At 42.3% G+C, this 18,869-nt stretch overlaps 1 protein-coding gene and 1 pseudogene across 7 annotated transcripts in view; one reads left to right on the forward strand and one right to left on the reverse strand.

Annotated features, from left to right (window-relative positions):
* Nucleotides 1-18,869, reverse strand: part of HECTD4 (HECT domain E3 ubiquitin protein ligase 4) — a 188,891-nt gene that overhangs the window by 54,914 nt on the left and 115,108 nt on the right. For 4 of the 7 annotated variants that reach the window (XM_035706727.2, XM_035706728.2, XM_035706726.2 and 1 more), the window contains exons 29-44: nucleotides 18,533-18,708; nucleotides 16,408-16,543; nucleotides 16,150-16,291; nucleotides 15,881-16,047; nucleotides 13,474-13,620; nucleotides 12,666-12,850; nucleotides 10,402-10,555; nucleotides 9,232-9,512; nucleotides 8,827-9,016; nucleotides 8,602-8,676; nucleotides 7,597-7,678; nucleotides 5,385-5,587; nucleotides 3,131-3,266; nucleotides 2,106-2,288; nucleotides 1,482-1,646; nucleotides 920-1,089 (exon numbers count right to left, since the gene is read on the reverse strand). In XM_035706727.2, coding sequence (XP_035562620.1) covers nucleotides 920-1,089; nucleotides 1,482-1,646; nucleotides 2,106-2,288; nucleotides 3,131-3,266; nucleotides 5,385-5,587; nucleotides 7,597-7,678; nucleotides 8,602-8,676; nucleotides 8,827-9,016; nucleotides 9,232-9,512; nucleotides 10,402-10,555; nucleotides 12,666-12,850; nucleotides 13,474-13,620; nucleotides 15,881-16,047; nucleotides 16,150-16,291; nucleotides 16,408-16,543; nucleotides 18,533-18,708 — 2,592 coding nt within the window. The remainder of the gene's footprint in view (nucleotides 1-919; nucleotides 1,090-1,481; nucleotides 1,647-2,105; nucleotides 2,289-3,130; nucleotides 3,267-5,384; nucleotides 5,588-7,596; nucleotides 7,679-8,601; nucleotides 8,677-8,826; nucleotides 9,017-9,231; nucleotides 9,513-10,401; nucleotides 10,556-12,665; nucleotides 12,851-13,473; nucleotides 13,621-15,880; nucleotides 16,048-16,149; nucleotides 16,292-16,407; nucleotides 16,544-18,532; nucleotides 18,709-18,869) is intronic. The other 3 variants (XM_035706730.2, XM_025474006.3, XM_035706729.2) reach the window with 1 other exon arrangement.
* LOC112676576 (protein MANBAL-like) lies at nucleotides 3,475-4,830 on the forward strand (annotated as a pseudogene).

The following is an 18,869-nucleotide window of genomic DNA, read 5'->3' on the forward strand; positions in this document are numbered from 1 at the left end:
TATTTCAAAATCATCAACGTTCATTCTCTAAAAAGTTAACTATGAAGAACATTTTAATCAATTTTGTTCCCTAACTTACAAAAAAGGTTTAAACTCCTCATTCCTCTTGTTTTTTTTTTTCTGAACTAGATTTGTATGGAAGCATAAGTAACTGTTCTTTTCCCCCAGAGTAACTGCTGACAGTGCATGGACAAGAAGAGGGGTAAATGGTTGCCATCTCTACTAAATGCAGATACAAAGTGCCAGGTGAGAAATTAGCATTATCTCTTAAAAAACATTTCCTAAACTGTGCTCCATGGGCAACATTAGTGCTCTGGGAATAAGAACCCAGACACTTAGAAAATCTGTATGCTGATCTCTTACCTAATTCATAACACGTATTCAAACTTTCTAAGAAGTCCCATTGCCAAAAGAGAAACTTGTTACTGTGGTAAATAAATGTATTCGCAAGAAAATGCTTTTTTTCCTTTTGACACCAACACCTGAGGGCATTCCCTAGTTTTCTCCTTTTCAGTTTGAAAAGTGATAGATCAGATGTATATTAATGTAGCCTGAACCACTTGAACAAGGTAAAGTGGCAGAGAGGTCCACTGGAATAGAACAAAGTGCTTTTACCAAAGCAAAGCAGTGGGAGCCTTGTGTATGATAGATCACTTTTTGACTGCTTGCTTATTATTTTGGGGGGAATAGCTAAACTGTTTCAAAGTGCAGAAATTACACAATGCAACAAAACTTGCAGAAATTGGGGAATATAACAAAAATGTAGTAAACACAGCACAAGAGAACAGTCTCTGTTCTCAGCTTGGCATGAACTTCATACTGTGGACACACTAAATCAGGAGTGGAGGGGCCCAGCAAGGACCCCTGCCTCTCTGGCCTGTACCACCTCAGCCTTAGGGGATTTCTGGGGGGTGCTCACCTTGTTCTTATTTCAGCCAGGAGCCGAACGACTGCCATCACAGGAGCTGACCCATCTCCTGTTGCAGGAAGTGAGGTATGAATAGAGAGACTTCCCTCCTGAGGAAGCAACATGGACTGGACTGCCTGTACTACCTTCTCAGTAATGGACAGTTTATGAAGAGGCAGTGCCTGATGGTGATGGGGGGGGGCATGGCAAAAAGTCAAATTCAAGTAGTTAGTTTTTAAGAAATGAGGGTGTTATTATCTGGAGTTAATTCTCAAAATTTCAGTCAAAAAAATAAAATCACCATACAGAAAATTGCAAACTAGATCAAAACAATTAAAAATACAATACACTGTGGAATATTCCTAACCAAAGAAACGAGTGTTGTCATCTACGTAAAAATCTTCACACAAACGTTACTATTAAATAATTACACCCAATATATAAATACACCTCCCAAGTAACACTTAAGATAACCAAGTATTTGTGCCTCTGTACTGTGTGTGCACATATTTTTCATCACAGTATGGTTACCATTTGCAGTGACATTTAATAATGCATTTAAAAATCACCTTACCTCCGATCTCGGAACACAAAGTCTAGACAATGGAATAGTCAATGTGTCTGATGCTTGCGAAGTCTTTCTACAGTCTATGGGTGGGAATCTGACTGTAGCTATACCTTCCTGTTCATTGATAGAAGCCACTACTCCGATGCTTCCTGATATTCCTCTACCTAAAACCTAGAGACAAAGAGGGATTAGGATTAGCACTACTGACCGGCTCCGATGGTGTATACGACACTCTCATGGGACAGGTGTGGAAGAGTGAATTCTCAGCTGTTGTTAGTGGCATTATAGGAATAGTTTATCACAATGCAGATACCAAGCACTGAATGAGGAGTTAAAATAGTAGGTCCTAAAACCTATGTCAAGGTGACCACAATATGACAGAATCTCAAACTTCCAACTCTAAAACTTAAGTGACACCAAGGGACACAGATATCATAGTTAAAACCATACAGTACTGTATAATATTTGAATAACCTGCAGCACAGTGTGGATTAGAATTCATGAGTTTCTCAGATTCCTTGTTTAGCTTGAAGGAACAAGGATTCCTGTCCAACTGGGTGGATGATACAGTCTTTACAGATGATCAGTTAATCAATGGACGCAGGAACTTGGGAAATGCTGGCTGGTTACCTGAACCTCAGACCCTATCTTGATGGTCTCTTTGAAGCCTCCAAGGGCACACAGTGCAGCGACAGCCTGGCGGGCGATTCTCTGAAGTTTGGCAAGTTTCCTGCCACTACTGCTCCCATTTTCCAGAATGCTCTCTGCATATTTCCCCAACTGTGGAATGTACATCAGCGCACGAGACAGAACCTAAACATAAGAAGCAGCCATGTAGTAGGAGTTAAAGCTTTGGTCATTTTCAACACTAAGAGTGATGAAGTATCTGTTATCTTTAACAGTGGCTGGCTCCCATGTACTGCAGGAACTCTGGTTATGGGAGGGATGAAGTAACTATCAGGTGTGACCACAGACGTCTTGCCATATTTGCCTTATATAATGAGACAGGACTGGAAACACACAACCTCAGAATGTGGGAGAATCAAACACTGCGTTGACAAAACTAAAATAAGGCAAAAGCTTATCTGAGGGAAAACCATCACAGCATACTGCCTACAACTCAACATCCAATTTTCTTAAGGCACTCACTTGAAAAATGACTGTGGGCAAATGGGAATTGATTACAGGTCCCTAGTTTTCAGGAAACTAGACTACTACGTGTAATGATGAATTACTGACAGAACATTCAGGGAGTGTAAATCACAGAGGCCTTTGGACTTAGTATATACACTTAACAAATCCAATAAACCAAGGCTGTGTGATTTCCTAATGTCAGTACCAACTGAACATAGGCAAGAAGGAGAAACAAGGCATGCTGTTCCTTTCCCCGAGAATATAGTCTCATCTTCTGCAAAACTAATTTTGGCAGTGACAGGAGGCATAGGTTAGCGGAAGGGAAATGATTAAACCAAAGCAAATTTGACGGGGGGGGGGGGGGGGGGGGGGGGGGGGGCGGGGGGACTGCTAACAAGTCTGTCTGACCAATTTGGGAAATCTTTACTAGAATAGGATCCTTATTAGGCAGGATTCAAATGCTAAAACAGATCACAAACCTCCCCCTCGTTTCCCCAGTGAAGCAGGGACTCTGTGCTAACCTTTTCTGCTGTTGTGGTCCATATTTGGGCAGCATTTGACTCGGGGGCCATTAGCAAGCTATGAAGCAAGGCGATCACTTCTGCGGCCATGCTGTTCGCCACGTGCCCACTGATGAAGGGTCGGACGGGATCGGTCCTGCAAGTGTCAAGAGGGAAAGGGTCAATGTCCAGGCGATGGTTAAGAATGCAGAGGTGGCTTTTAGGGTTATCATCGGACGGAAAAATTTTCTAATGATACAAGAAAAAGTGGATTTCATTGACTAAGAAAAAGAACAGCTAAATTATCATGGAGGAAGCGGGGGGATCAGTTCTCTCACATTCTTTCTGTTAATTAAAGAATCCTCTAAAACAGCAGACCTGGGATCCCTAGGTGGCGCAGCGGTTTGGCGCCTGCCTTCGGCCTAGGGCGCGATCCTGGAGACCCGGGATCGAATCCCACATCGGGCTCCCAGTGCATGGAGCCTGCTTCTCCCTCTGCCTGTGTCTCTGCCTCTCTCTCTCTCTCTCTGTGACTATCATAAATAAATAAAAAAAAAAATTAAAAAAATAAATAAATAAAAAATAAAACAGCAGACCTCAAAACCTGAACGGCATAAACCATCAGGATCAAGGGAAGACCCTAAGGACCCTATGGCACACCAATTCCTGGCTTGCAAACATAGAACACTTCGCAAACTCCCTAGAAGCAATGCTCTTTCCTCCTGTCTACTCCCAGAGAGAAGTTTATGTGTAGAGCTAGGCTGACTGGAAGGAAAGGCATCAAGACCTGAGTTTACTAATACTCAAAAAAGCTGTAGCTGGTGTTCCTGGTTAGTGGCCTTTCTCAAAAAAAGACCACCCTCGACTTCCGGGGGAGTGGCTGGGCGGTGTGGGAGAATTTGGCTCTGGAAAGTGGTGAATCAGAGGAGACCACAGGCAGCTGCTGGCCGAGGCCATGGCCTCCGACCTGGACTTCTCACCTCCCGAGGTGCCTGAGCCCACTTTCCTAGAGAACCTGCTGCAGTATGGACTCTTCCTGGGGGCCATCTTCCAGCTCATCTGTGTGCTGGCCATCATTGTACCTGTTCCCAAGTCCCATGAGGTGGACAGGTGGCAGAGCCCTCTGAGCCCAGAAGTGTGGAGGTGAAGAGGAAGACCAAGACTGCTGCTCTTTCTGCCAGCAAGAGGCCCAAGAAGGAGGCAAAGAAGAAGCGGTAGAAGAGGAGGCCTGTAGAGCCAGGCGGGCGAGGCAGGGGCCTCGACGGGGAGCCCTCCTGGGACTCAACGTCCTGTTCCCTCCGACGTCCCAGGGTCAGGGCTGAGGTGGCTGGGCCACTCTCTGACCACAGAGATCTGGACAATCATGACAGTCCTCAGGCCCCAGCTGGGCAGCCTACCACTTCCTCTTCCTTCTGCTTCCAAGACAGTTTAGAGCCACAGGGACTAAACCCTGTGTGCAGAGGCTGTGCAAGAAGTCTGTCTGTCCAGAAGTTGGGTCAGCTCCGAGTGACATTTCCATACTTAATCATTGTGTCCAGCCTTCAGACCCACACCTTGTGGATTTACATTGCATTTTAGAGTCGTGATCTCATGCTGACACACACCGCCCCTCCCATCACTTGTGCACCACAGATCTGCTAATCAATCACCTTTGTCTCTGCCATACAGATGGGGTCAGGCCAGGCCTTCCCTGTTTGTTTAGGTCAGGACGCCATGGCCACTGAGATGTCAGTGGTCCCACAAGCATGACAGCCAGGTCCGAAGATGCCTGGTGGCAGAGCCAGCAGGCAGGTTGGCCGGACAGGGTTTGCCTGGTTCTCCTCTGGCAGACAGAAGGGATTTGGCTACATGAGTGCATGTTCTTGGGCTCAAACTTTCTTAGCCTCTGAAATGGGGGGCTTGTCAGTCTCAGAGCAACCTCTTTTCAGCCTATCATGGCGTATTCAGTGTGTGCCTTTTGGCTTCATCTGTACACGTCCCCTTTCCCCTCAATTCTTTTAACTCTATAACAGTGAGGAAAAGTCATCTGGGCAAGTAAATGTCAATAAACTGCCTCACATGCTGGGGGAAAAAAAAAAAAAAAAGACCACCCTCTGGCTGTAGATGCCCACTCAGCCAGGAATGCTGCCCTATTTGCCCAGGACCACCTCAGATGGGTATTTTAACCCCGAAGTCCTCATTTCCAGCAGGTCAAGAGGATGATATACAATTAAAGCCCTAAAAACAAGTCCATTACTAAGTAGACCTTAGAAGAGTCTGGACAGGAAAAGACTACCTTGCAAGCTCAGAGTTCCTCTCTCGGCAAATGGAGGTCTGGGCAGTTTTCTTTTTGTCACCTGTGGACAGTCCGCTCACAGTCTCTGGGTTGACAGACTCTACAGGCGGCCCGATGCTGACGATGAGGCCTGACTGCGCCCACTTGGTTGCTTTCCGAAGAGCAGCTGCAGCCTCTTCTGTAATCACCTCACAACAGCCACCCTGTAGGGAGGTTTGAGACCGTCACCATACTCCGCTTCCTACTTTTTAAAACCTGCTTCCCCGACTCACATGTTAAAATACTATATATAGAAAGTTAATTTCCCATAAACATCCCATGTCCTCACCCAGTCACATATAACTGTGAATCCTCTAAATTTGTTTCCATGCAAATTCTGGCACACATAATCATGGATCACACTACGCACAGTTTTTCTGTTTAATTTTTCTCAGTTATCAAACTATCATGTGTTTTGATACTGATATATGTAGATTGACCTCACTCTTTTTATAATTGTATAGTATTTCATCATAGGCATACAACTTAAATTTTTTTTTAAGATTTTTTTAAAGACAGAACACAAGTTTTGTTTTGTTTTTTTTAAAGATTTTATTTATTCATGAGAGACACACAGAGAGAGAGAGAGAGGCAGAGACACAGGCAGAGGGAGAAGCAGGCTCCACTCAGGGAGCCCGACGTGGGACTCAAGCCCGGGTCCTGGGTCCCCAGGATCACACCCCAGGCTGCAGGCGGTGCTAAACCACTGTGCCACCAGGGCCGCCCCAACATAAATTTTTAAATTAAAAATTTGAGGTATAAATGACATACAACAATTTCTTTAATCAATCCCCCATTTAGGGGTATACAGATTATATTTTTTTGTTTTGTTTTAAATAAATAGAGCTGTGCAGAGCATGGTTGTCTCTGGACCCTTGAAAATGCTTGTTTACCCTCACCTTGACAATAATGAGTATTATCGGGTTTTTTTTTTTTTTTTTAAGATTTTATTTATTTATTCATGAGAGACACACAGAGAGAGAGACAGCGACATAGGCAGAGAGAGAAGCAGGCTCCAATGCAGAGAGCCGGATGTGAGTCTTGATCCCGGGACTCCAGGATTATACCCTGGGCTGAATGCAGGCACTCAACTACTGAGCCATCCAGGTGTCCCTATCAATTTTCTTTAACTTTGACAGGTGAAAAATTATATATTACTATTTTTATTTCTTTATTTATTGTATAATCTGTAAACATGAGCATATTTCAATGCTTTTTATGGGTTATGTATCTTTAGTTCTTTTATCTATTATTCTTTTTTAAAATCTATTACTCTTTTAACCTTTTACATATTATCACTTTTAAAGTATTATTATTTATGTATTTGTTTTTAGGGAGAGAGAGAGAGAGAGAGCACATGTGGGATGGGGAGGGGCAGAGAAGAGAGAGAGAGACAGAATCTTAAGCATGTTCCATGTCCAGTGTGGAGCCCGACACAGGGCTCAATCTCACAGATGCTTAACGAACTGAGCCACACAGGTACCCCTCACTTTTAAGGCATTAATAGGCTGCAAAAAATATATATATATATTTTAAAGATTTTATTTATTCATGAGAGACACAGAGAGAGAGAGAGAGTCAGAGACATAGGCAGAGGGAGAAGCTGGGAGCCTGATGTGGGACTCAATCCTGGGACTCCAGGATCATGCCCTGGGCCAAAGGCAGGCACTAAACTGCTGAGCCTCCCAGGCATCCCATAGGCTGCAAAACTTTCTTAATAAAACTAAGAAAAGGGGATCCCTGGGTGGCGCAGCGGTTTGGCGCCTGCCTTTGGCCCAGGGCACGATCCTGGAGACCCGGGATCGAGTCCCACATCGGGCTCCCGGTGCATGGAGCCTGCTTCTCCCTCTGCTTGTGTCTCTGCCTCTTTCTCTCTCTCTCTGTGACTATCATAAATAAATAAAAATTTAAAAAAAATAAAGATAAAAAAATAAAACTAAGAAAAAACTTCTAGGTCAAGAACGAGAATTCTCTTTTACATTTTAACATCAATGACAAATTGACTCTGACTGGTTCTCTTAAAAATGGCTTCAGTTAAGCCACTGACTTTAATTTCTCACTCTGCCTCCTTGTGGGAATTTTTTTTCTTAAATGTCTCTGAAAACCTAAAGCATGGCAAATGTTTCTCAATCAAGCATTCCTGTCAGAGCGGGTGTCTCCGAATTAGAGTTACCTTAGTCATGTCTCGATCCATTTTCACAACTTTCTCCATGTTGGCACCAGTGCCAAGTCTGAAGGGCCGTCCTTCTGAGCTACTAAAAGGGAAAGCAGAGAGAGGTGATGATCTTCCAGGCAAGGTCAAGGTCAGGCTGCACGCCATGGGGCAATCTAGTATTAACCAGAGCAGTACTATATGCTACAACAGGATTTTAAAACCCATAGTAAGACTCAATTTTTCAAAAAGGAAAGAATTTATTATTGTTTAATTACAGGACTTTTAGGGATCAAAACACCAGCTCTTTTTAGACAGTTGTAGTGATAATTTAAAAACTACATGAAAATGATGTACAAAATAGAGAGCTGAACAAAATCGAGAATCTGAGCCTACAATACAGGGAAGGCTGGGCTCGGTGAGTGATCTAAATCCCAAAATAAGGGAACTTTAACAATAGCATGGGTTGATGCCTTGATGTTAATGACTGGATCTTTCTAAAAATTCAGTTTCCTCTGCTTCTTAAACCTGACCTCCAAAAACTCCTTCACCAAATTTGCACTGTCAGGTTTTGCAATGCCTAAGAATGTTTCTTGGTGGTTCCTGCATCTAGCACTGACCTGCTGGACCCCTAGTTTATGCCAGTAGCCCATTAGTGCTTTCAGTTGCCATGATGGTAGCCAAGGGACCAATTATGAGGATGACACCATCACCACATCATTTATTTGAAGAAAGAAGTCTTCCCCGGAGATATACATACGTGTCCTAAATTCCCTTATGTTCTGTGGAAGACCTTCCTGGCTCCCACTGACAGGGCTCCATGTTTAAAAAAAAATTTCTCTTATCTCTCCACCTCACAGTCAATGGTATCCTTAAATTTACCAATGGCTGAAGGATGCAAATGACTAAAACCAGACTGCATTATTCCTTCTTGAAGCCCAAATCACACTGTAGACTCTCCATTGAGCACAAACAATATATTCTCAACAGGGCTTTTGCTCTCTGTTGGGTTTGAAGAAACAGTACCGAGTTGTGGATAAAAGCTTGGGCTCTGTGGTCAGAGGCCTGCGTCTGTGGTTCAGCTCTGCCTCAGTTTCTCCACTGTAACAACAGGGATGACAGTAATAGTGATTACCTCTTAGGGTCGTCAAGAAGGCTGAGACAGTTGATGTATGTAAGGGGCTTACTGAGCTCAGTGCCTGGGACACAGTCAGTGCCTAATGACATGTGGCTATTACAACAGTCAGTCACCTTAGTAGCGGCTGGAGAACCTCATGGGATGATTGGTCTTCCCGCTTGTGGATAAAGATAGACAGCTTGCCATCCACTGCTTCACTCTCTTCTCCAGGATCTTTGTCTCCTTTTAAGGAATTCTTGGGGCTGGTTTTTGTCAATGTAGTATCAGGTTCAGAAGCAGTTGGAGAAAGAACTGTCTGACATCCTTTAAAAGCAAACAGAACAATTGCAGTGTTATTGGTATAGCTCCCCTGCGCAGGGAAAACTCTGGCTTTGGAATCTCTCTTCTTCCCTCTCCCACCTCCCTTTCTTTCATCACAGAAGGCATAGCAGCAGCAGCAGCTACAGACAGGAGGAAGCTCAGTGTGGCCGTCCACAAGAAGCAGGCACCTCTGTACCATCCTCCGGCCAGCCTCTCACCTGGGACCACGTAATCTGCCAGCTTTGCTAAGAGCAATGAAGCAATCTTGGATGCTGGGTCACTGGGATCCTCCTGCTCACTGTTTAGGGAAGGAACAGAGTAGCTCCATGGTGGGAGCTCCACATTCCCACAATCTTCTACACTCATCAGCGGGAGTGCAGCCCGGCACAGCTGAAGAATGATAAGGACCAGCTTTGGAGATGGGCGCTGGTCAAGCAGCAGGGAGAGGAGTTTGGACACACAAGCTGGCTGGCTCAGGATGGCTTTACCTATGTGACTCCTGGAAAAGAAGGAAAAAAAGGTAAATGACGTTGGGCATATTGGTCTATAGACATTCAGAAGCAATAATTCCCTAAATGAGGATGAACTGACTCACGAGGACAACACGGATCTGGCACTATGTTTTTAGGAAGGAGAATGAAGGTTTTGGTAAATATCTAATGTAAGTTCACAATTGACCAACCAATAATACTTAAAAAGAAAGATTTTTGAATATTTTCTGATCCCTAATGTTTACTTAACTGAGATGCTATAGTTCAGCATGGTTCATGGAGCACTACAACTGTATGAACCAAACTAGAGACTTTCCATTTAGTCTTTTATTTCCTATTAAGGAGTGTTTTAAGACCAAATATCTCACACAGGGTTACACAGGCCTCAACAGTGTGGAATATGACACAGCTGACCCTGTGGCATCTCACTGAGAAGAAAACAAAGTCCAGCAGGAGCCAAAGAACAAGTAGCCTTATGTGGACAAGCAGTTGTGGGCCTCACAGCTCACACAGGATGGTATCAAACCTCCACAGATTGTCTTAAGACACAGCATGAGAACATGAGTCAACTGCAGGTCCTGACTGATTATTCTTTATTTTGCTATAATGAGGGTAAGATTTGGGGTTACTCAATGTACCTGCATAGACCTGAAAGGCTAGCAGCTGTCACCAGCAAAGTTTTAAAGCAAATGGTATCATTTTATGAGGTAGAGATTCACCTAAACAATCCTCGCATTTTAGAGCTACTGTTTGTCAATAGTTTTGTTCTCTACTGTTCTGGAAGCAGAAGCATGTCAGAATGGCCTTGTAATTTAGATGTTTCAAAAGACAATCACCACCCAAGAGAAGCCCCGATCATTCAGGAGGAAAGCCACCTCTTTCCACAGCTCTCTATACCTTGAGAGATCATTGAGAAGACTAAGGACATCCTGGAGGGCATCATTCCCAGCAGCCTGGTTGCCACAGCACTCAGTTGCTCGGGCAAGATGGTTGGTGAGAAGGCTGGACACCTGACGGGCCAGACCTGAGTGCACTGCCTCTGTGGAGCCACCTTTAGAGTTCAAAGAAAGAAAGAAAGAGTGAAGTGAGAACTCAAAGAAGCCATGGTGAGCCTGCAGGTGTGGCAAGTCCTCCCTCTCTGTGTCCCTACTTAAAGCCCTTCTCTTGCGCCTGATTTTTCTTTAACCTGCTCAGCATTCCACTAGCTATCCAATTAGTGTCTCCTCATTAGGTAACATTTGCACATATAAAAGGTTAATGATTCAATGTTGGGGAAAGACATTATTCTTAATGAAAACTGAATAGAACTCATACAAAACAAGGAACATACTTTGATTAACAGGGAAAAATCACCATTTTTTTTAAACTGTCATGAACACACCTTGATTTTTAGCTCATATACCTTCTCTCTCCTCAAACACAATTAAAGACCTTTTCGGATCTTTCCATTTTCACTGTAGTTCCAGAAGCCCCTCCCTTCCAAGCAGCTCTTGTAAAAAATGACACAAATTAGTTGTCATTTCCTGAACTTCCCATGGTCTCTGGGATCCCTATGCCTACACACACTATTTATTGTGCATGGAAATATTCTTCATCCTTGTAAGAGTAACTCACTCGTCACCTTCTTGGGGGAGCTTTGCCTAATCTCTAGCACAGCTGGTCTGTAGGAACCTCTGTGCTCCCAACACTTTGCATGCACCTCAATTATGGCACTGACCACACCGCAATCATTTGCTCACTGGTCTATCCCACCACTGCATCATATTTCTTAAGAGCAATGCCCTTGTTCATCTTATGCCTGATTCTCAAGATAATAAAACACACAGTGAGGGGGAGGGGTAAGGGGATGGGGTAACTGGGTGATGGACATTAAGGGCATGTGATGACATAATGAGCACTGGCTATTATATAAGATTGATGAATCAATGACCTCTACCTTTGAAATTATTAATATACTATAGTTAATTAACTGAATTTAAATTAAAAATAGTAATAAGAAATAATAAAACACGCAGTGAATGAATAAACAAATAACCAAGGTATATACATAGGCCTGGAAGATGTTACATTATGGAGATGTTATCCTTCAACTTTACTTTTTCAGCTGGATTGGAAATAATATAATTTGGAAATAGCACTTGAAAATGCAACTAAATCATTTCATGTTATTTGTAGACTGTTAGCAGTGTTGACAAAATAGAAATGAAAAATATCTTCTCAATTTCCTGGCTTACTGTACTCTTCCAGAGTGGTTATCATTCTTCACCTCCACCCACAGCTCTATTGAGGGATGACTAACAAATACAGTTGTATACAATTTATATTGTATAATGTGATTTTTTAAAAAAGGTATACAACATGATTATATATGTAAATATGTATATACATTGTTTTTTTTTTTTAATTTTTATTTATTTATGATAGTCACAGAGAGAGAGAGAGAGGCAGAGACATAGGCAGAGGGAGAAGCAGGCTCCATGCACCGGGAGCCTGATGTGGGATTCGATCCCGGGTCTCCAGGATCGCGCCCTGGGCCAAAGGCAGGCGCCAAACCGCTGTGCCACCCAGGGATCCCAATATGTATATACATTGTGAAATGATTACTACAATCTAGTTAATACTTCCATCACCTCATTAGTTATTGGAGTATGTGTGTGTGTGTGGTTTGAGAACATTTAAGATTCACTTTGTCAGCAAATTTCAAGAGTATGATTAAGTATTATTGACTATAATCACCATGCTGTACATTAGACCCAGAACTTATTCATCTTATAACTGGAAGTTTGACCTTTTGACCAACATCTCCCCAATTCCCCCTCCTCCTAAAATTCCTGGCAACTACCATTCTACTCTTGGTTTCTAGGAGTTTGGCTTTTTTAGATTCCACATATAAGGGAGATCATTCAGTATTTGTCTTTCTACGTCTGGCTTATTTCACTTAGCACAATGTGCTCTAGGTTAGAATATTATTTAATGTCATAGTGTAGCCATAAATTTTCAGAGAAGCATGCTGATGAAGAGGCTCTCATGAAATCATTAATTTGACCCATCTGATTATGTAATTTAATATAGCCTTTCTTTCCCCCAGCCAGCACAAATAATTAAATAGACATGTCAACAGAAGAAATCAATGAATTCTAGAATGGAATCCTGCTTCTTACCTTCTTCTTTTTCCCACTCAACACAGCGATTGGCAAGCACCTGGAAAGCTGCCCAGGCCATTGTGGCCACTTTCTGCTTCTTAGTTTGCTTCTCACTGGAGCTAGATTCCGTCTGACTGCTCAAGCTACAGAGTCGATCCATGAGCTGAACGAGGCCACTGCGCACCAGGCACTTCTCTTCGCTCCTGAGCCAGGTGGAAAGGGTTATATGAAATAAACATCACTGACCAGCCTTCGGGTTTAAGACCCAGGTTATCAAAGGGGCATAAAAACAGCATAGTTCTTTGTCTATTACTTAGGATACTACCATGCATAACTCAACACAGAAATATGTCTTTACAATGAGGATTTCCTTCATAAATAAGGAACTTCAAATTTTAGTTTGTTCATATAGAACAATAAGTAAAAACTGATAGAATCAACTCACGGTTCCCATAAGAGAAAAAAAACTACATAGAAAAAAAGGGGGATTTATAAGGTCAGTGAGAAAATAAATGTATTTGCAAAGATTTTTTGCCAAATGTTAAGTAATTTCCTAGAGATCTTTTACGTTCCTTTAAACCTCTCCATTTTGACAATGTAATATGATCCCTCTTGGCCACTCTTGATCATGTAGGAATTCAACAATCTGGAATTTACACAGTAACCTTAGGTGTCTGTCAGGGAGGTAAGTTCATTTAATCACAGTGGTAGTGTCATTGGATAACCAAAGCAAAAAAAAAAATATCCCAATTTTTTAATTCAAAAATATTTTTAATTAAACACTGCAGTGTAACTTACTCACAATAAAAAGCATTGCCTTATTTACCTGGTATAAGGTATGGTACATAAGAGTCCGATGCTATTTGCACATGCAATAGGGTAACGAGCACATAGAGACACAACAGAGGTCATGGTCTCGCCAAAGGCTTCCTGGACCTGCTCGACCATCCCACCACAGGTTAGTTCTTCAATTCTATGAAACAGAACCAAAGTGCAGGCTTCTTGAACCACGGCAAGAAGAGTGATGGTAAACATAAGAACGTAAGAGCAGGAATGTTCTTGTGAGAAACCCAAGGGTGTCTAGATGAATCCAGAACTGAAGGGATCTTAGAAATTACTATTGTTTCCCAGACTCCAGGACCACACAAGACTACCAGACAGCATTTCTTAAGTTGCCTCAAAGACAATGCCCAAACTTTAGAAAAGTCAAGTTAAGCAGGACTACTCGGAGCCTTACGAGATTAAAGTCCACAATATCTCTAAGAGCAACAGAATGGTACTCCACATTTCCCAAATGCATTTAATAAGGAAACATCTGAAACTTGTCTACAATATCCTATGCAGCACTGAATTCTGTAAATGCAATTGTACTAATGAGAAAATCAAGGCCCAAATTGATTAGCTAAGTGTCCTTTTCAAGTTCACATTGTGATTATTAGCAGATTATGAGAATCCAATTGATATGAAATAAGACTTTCCCAATATAAACACACAACCTGGATTCTTTTTTTTTTTTAAGATTTTATTTATTTATTCTTGAGAGACAAGAGAGAGGCAGAGACATAGGAAGAGGAAGAAGCATGCTCCCTGTGGGGAGCCTGATGCAGGACTTGATCCTAGGCCTCTGGGATCACGCTCTGAGCCAAAGGCAGATGCTTAACCACTGAGCCACCCAGGCATCATCCTAGGGTAGATTCTACAGTAACTAATATTAGTTGAAAACTGGAACTGTGTGGATTTATCTACAAAGATATGCTATAGAATACTGTTTATAATAGCAAAAATATGTAAATAAAACCTAAGGTTGAAAATAGGGATTAAATCTGAATAAAGGTTCAGGAATATGATGCAGTGCTATACCACTAAAAACATTATAGGAGATATCTGTGGTTAGGATAAAGACAGACACATACGCTAGAATGTTACAGGTTTTATCTTAAGATGCTGGATTTACTTTATATATACTTTGGGATTTTCTGCATTTTTTCAAATGTTTGATATATGACATTAATAACCAAAGGGAAAAGGAGTAATGCTCCCAGGGTTGTGGAGAAATTATTCTGGGAGGAAGCTGTGGTGGCCAGTGCTACTCAATGGGCTTTCTGGGCATCCACTTTAGTTGAGTGAGCATGTGACTAGCCTGACAAGGGGACTGACAGCTTTTGAGACAGCAGTCTAGGAGGGTCTAGAACTCTTCTCTTACCCAGGCTCTCCGGGATTAGCATGTGTTGGGGCACACCTGTGCTGGACACAAGTAAGAACTGTTGTCTTGTTTTGTAAACCGCTGAGATATTGGAGAGTTTTGTTTCTGAAAAGTAACCTGGCCTCTCCTGATTGACACAGAAATTTCTCAAGATATTAGCTCTTAGTTAACACATTTTCCTCCAGCCACTGCTCTCTGCTTGCTGGCCAGAATTTCTCAAAAAGCTGTCAGGAGACACAAGTCTCCTTGAACTCCCAGGCAGTTCTAGTCCAGGACCTGGAGACAGACACCTTTTCTATTTCTTTCTGAAGATCTTTGAAGCCCAGTAGGGAATAGTATAGCAAAACTCCCACAAAGAAGTTATTCAACCTTTTTCAAAGTTCGTATCTACAATTATGTTTTTAGAAATTGATCCAGTAAAAATAAGCACAAAAATACACAAAAACATAGGTATAAGGATACTGACTACATCACTATTAATGCAGAAATAAAGCAGACAAAATGAAGGAGAGAAAGAGAAAATGAACCATGGTTCACCAGGAGGGGAGGAGTTAAATAAGACATAGCCATCCATATCTGGAGGTCCACAATGTGCTTAAAAACTATAAAGCAAACCCAAATGTACTGACATGAAAAGACAGATTTATCTAAGATATATTGAGCAAAATTATTTTCATGTCTGTTATATAACAGTATAACATAATCTAAATTAAGAAAAAAAATCCTACACATACACACTTCTGTGTACAAAGAGAACTAAAAAGCTACTTATGTGTGTGTAGCTGATACAAGCAGCTCTAAGTGAACAGGGTGGAATTCAGGAAAGGAAGCACAGTAAAGAGACTTTTACTTTCTGCTACATAAGCTGAAGTTATTATAAAACTGTGGGATACTTTTGAAAAATAAAAGCAGAATTATTTTAGGGGAAAACATTAGTAAATACCACTATATTTGGCCTTAAGAATAATCTTTGGAACAAATGCCTCTTTCCCCCTAGACAGAACGGTATGAGCTACTAGAAACAACTGACCTGGGTCCTCCCTGAAGGACCATAGTCACTGGACCCACAAGGTGTGTCACGCCCCCGACACGCACAGCAGCCGTCAGCAATTCCCGCATGTGCACCAGTGCCTGCTTTCGAGTATTTCCCCGCCGCCACCTCGTCTGTGCAGCCAGAAGAAAGCTGCTGCTGGACACCTGAAAGGCATGAGAAGGAAGTCCACCTGACTCTTCGTGACTGTTCCAGGCCCCCGGTGCTGTTAGGTGCTATTCGTCTGTAGTCAGCAAAACATGACCTACAGCTTGGTCAGGGTTAGTGCCAATGAAAGCAAACAGTTGCCCCAGCAGGACACTGTAAGTGGGCTTGTCCCTGCTATCCTCAATGGCCAATGACTGCAGGAGAGTAAAGGAGCTGCTGCGGTGGCTGGTCACATGGCGCCGCCTACAGGAAAACAAAATAGCACTAGATCACAAAACAAGAAACTCACTCAGGGAGTGTGTTTTGATGAATGTATTCAGCTGCATGTGGGAATCTAACCTTAGCCATTAGCCATTTACCTCTGATTTGCTCTAGTAAATTCCAAATCTTCATTACCAATCATTTCCAGGTCAGAAGGAGCCGACATGCTGCGAAGAAAAACAGGCTGCCGCACAGCATGAGATATCACCTTTGTTTCTGAAGCTGATTTACAAGCTGGAACAGAAAAGAATAAAAAGATTGGCATATCTGCTGTCTGATTTGTGAGGACAGCAACAACAGTTATGCTACTACTCTAAGAGTATCTTCGCTTTCTAGGAGAGTTCATCTACGAAACTAGTGAGTACAGCACACTGATGGTTTTTAGGCTAGATATTAGGGTAAAAAAATGTTTAAACCTAGATATTAGGGTAAAAAAATTATTTTAAGTGTGAAAAACCATAATCTTTTTATTAAATTTGGTTTTTTAAAAAAAGGCTGACTCATTTAATTCATAAACTCTCAATGTTCACCTTCATATAAGCATTCTAAAAAGCCAGAAAGGACAAAGTAATTTCTGGAATCAAAAATTTCTTAATTCAAATGAATTATTTGAATCTGTCTTAAGAATGATTAGGCAGGGGATCCCTGGGTGGCTCAGCGGTTTGGCGCCTGCCTTTGGCCTGGGGCGCGTTCCTGGAGTCCCGGGATCGAGTCCCACATCGGGCTCCCGGCATGGAGCCTGCTTTTCCCTCTGCCTGTGTCTCTGCCTCTCCCTCTCTCTCTCTATGTCTATCATAAATGAATAAACAAAATCTTTAAAAAAAAAAAAAAGAATGATTAGGCAGTGTCAGTCTAAAAACAATTTTTGAAGATGTTATTTGTCAGCAAACTATTATTTCATGATCACTGATGGCAAGAGCCTCTTGGAAAGCATCATCAGTCTTCCTGAGTAGTTAAGTCTTTATACGAAACCTTTAATTAACCAAGGCCTAATGTGACCAGGGACATGGTCAGCAGACCATCTTGGTATGTGATCATACTGCACACATTCAGCACACTTCCCCTGATGGTCTCAGCAAATGGTCTCCTTTGACCAGGGTTGGAAACCTCAATCACCCTAGACTTCTTTCCCATGTGAGGAGAGCCCTGGACACTCAACTAGGATGAAAACAAGTTCATGTGCTTGGCAGTGTCCATTGGACAATGGGGTTTGATAACCTGGAGTATAATGTTTACTCATCCTGCTCTCTCAAGGTAAGAATCAACACTTGTCATTATGGGCTATCCCCCAGTATTGGGGATCCTGCTTAAGAAAGAAGACTCATTGATTTCCCTGAGAAATGTCCTTTCAGGCTAACAATTAAAATGTGACCAGGAAAAAAATTAATAATGAAAATTCATGTTAGAAGTTTCCACATAATTACCAAAGGTGCAATGCAAACTTGGCTGTAAGAGGAAAATCTTACAAGATTCACAATGTCAACTGCCTAATCGTACACATTACTATGAAAATGACAAGCTGGGATGCCTGGGTGGCTCAGTTGGTTGAGTGTCTGCCTTCAGCTCAGGTCATGATCCCGGGGTTCTGGGATCAAGTCTCATGTTGGGCTCCCTGCTCAGTGGAGTGCCTGCTTCTCCTTCCTCAGCTTCTCCCCCCACTCATGTCCTCTCTCCTTCTTTCTGTCTCTCACTAGCTCTCTCAAATAAAGAAAATATTAAAAAAAAAAAAAAAGAAAATGACAAGCCATAAACTAAAAGTAAGGGGCACTAGATTTTAAAAATAGACATCCCTGGGCAGCCCAGGTGGGTCAGCGGTTTAGCGCCTGCCTTCGGCCCAGAGCGTGATCCCGGGGATCCGGGATCGAGTCCCTTGTTGGGCTCCCTGCACGGAGCCTGCTTTTCCCTCTGCCTGTGTCTCTGCCTCTCTCTCCCTTTCTCTGTGTCTCTATGAATAAATAAATAAAATCTTTAAAAAAATAGACATCCCTGGGCTCCCAAGAAAAACTAAAACTAAACCCCTGATACTCAGTTGACTCACAAAACACACAAATTCAATGAAAAGTCCTTCTTGGCTGGAAAAAAGTAAAAGGCAAAAATTTTTTAAATGTTGACATTTCTTTTTCTCCCTCCTAGAAGAACACAAGAGTGATTTTTCTCTCAGTAGCTGATGTATATTTTATGAACAGACTAGTGCAGAATGCCTGCGTGGGGCTGGCTTTGTACCCGGTGTTTCCGCGGGGGTCCCCGAGATGCTTCTTGTGAGGCCAGACTGGGCCGCGATGGTGACATGTAACAACAGCTCGGCTCGGTTCATTAAACTCTTCACTAATGTCTTCGTTTTAGCCAGTGGGTGCAAGGGTTTCTGAATGAGAGAATTCACTTCTTGCAGGAACTTCTCCCTATAAAGAAAGGCTGATGTGCATTTAGTCGTTCTTAGGTTCACCAAAACCAAGGTTTTTAATTACAAAGGATATAAGTAGAGGAAAACTAAGCAAAAGTATCATTCCCCTTCCCGTTTCTCCAGCCAAGAGAACAGTGCTATAAATGGACTGACTTTAGT

The sequence above is a fragment of the Canis lupus genome, chromosome 26, assembly GCF_003254725.2.
Source record: "Canis lupus dingo isolate Sandy chromosome 26, ASM325472v2, whole genome shotgun sequence".
Taxonomy (NCBI): domain Eukaryota; kingdom Metazoa; phylum Chordata; class Mammalia; order Carnivora; family Canidae; genus Canis; species Canis lupus.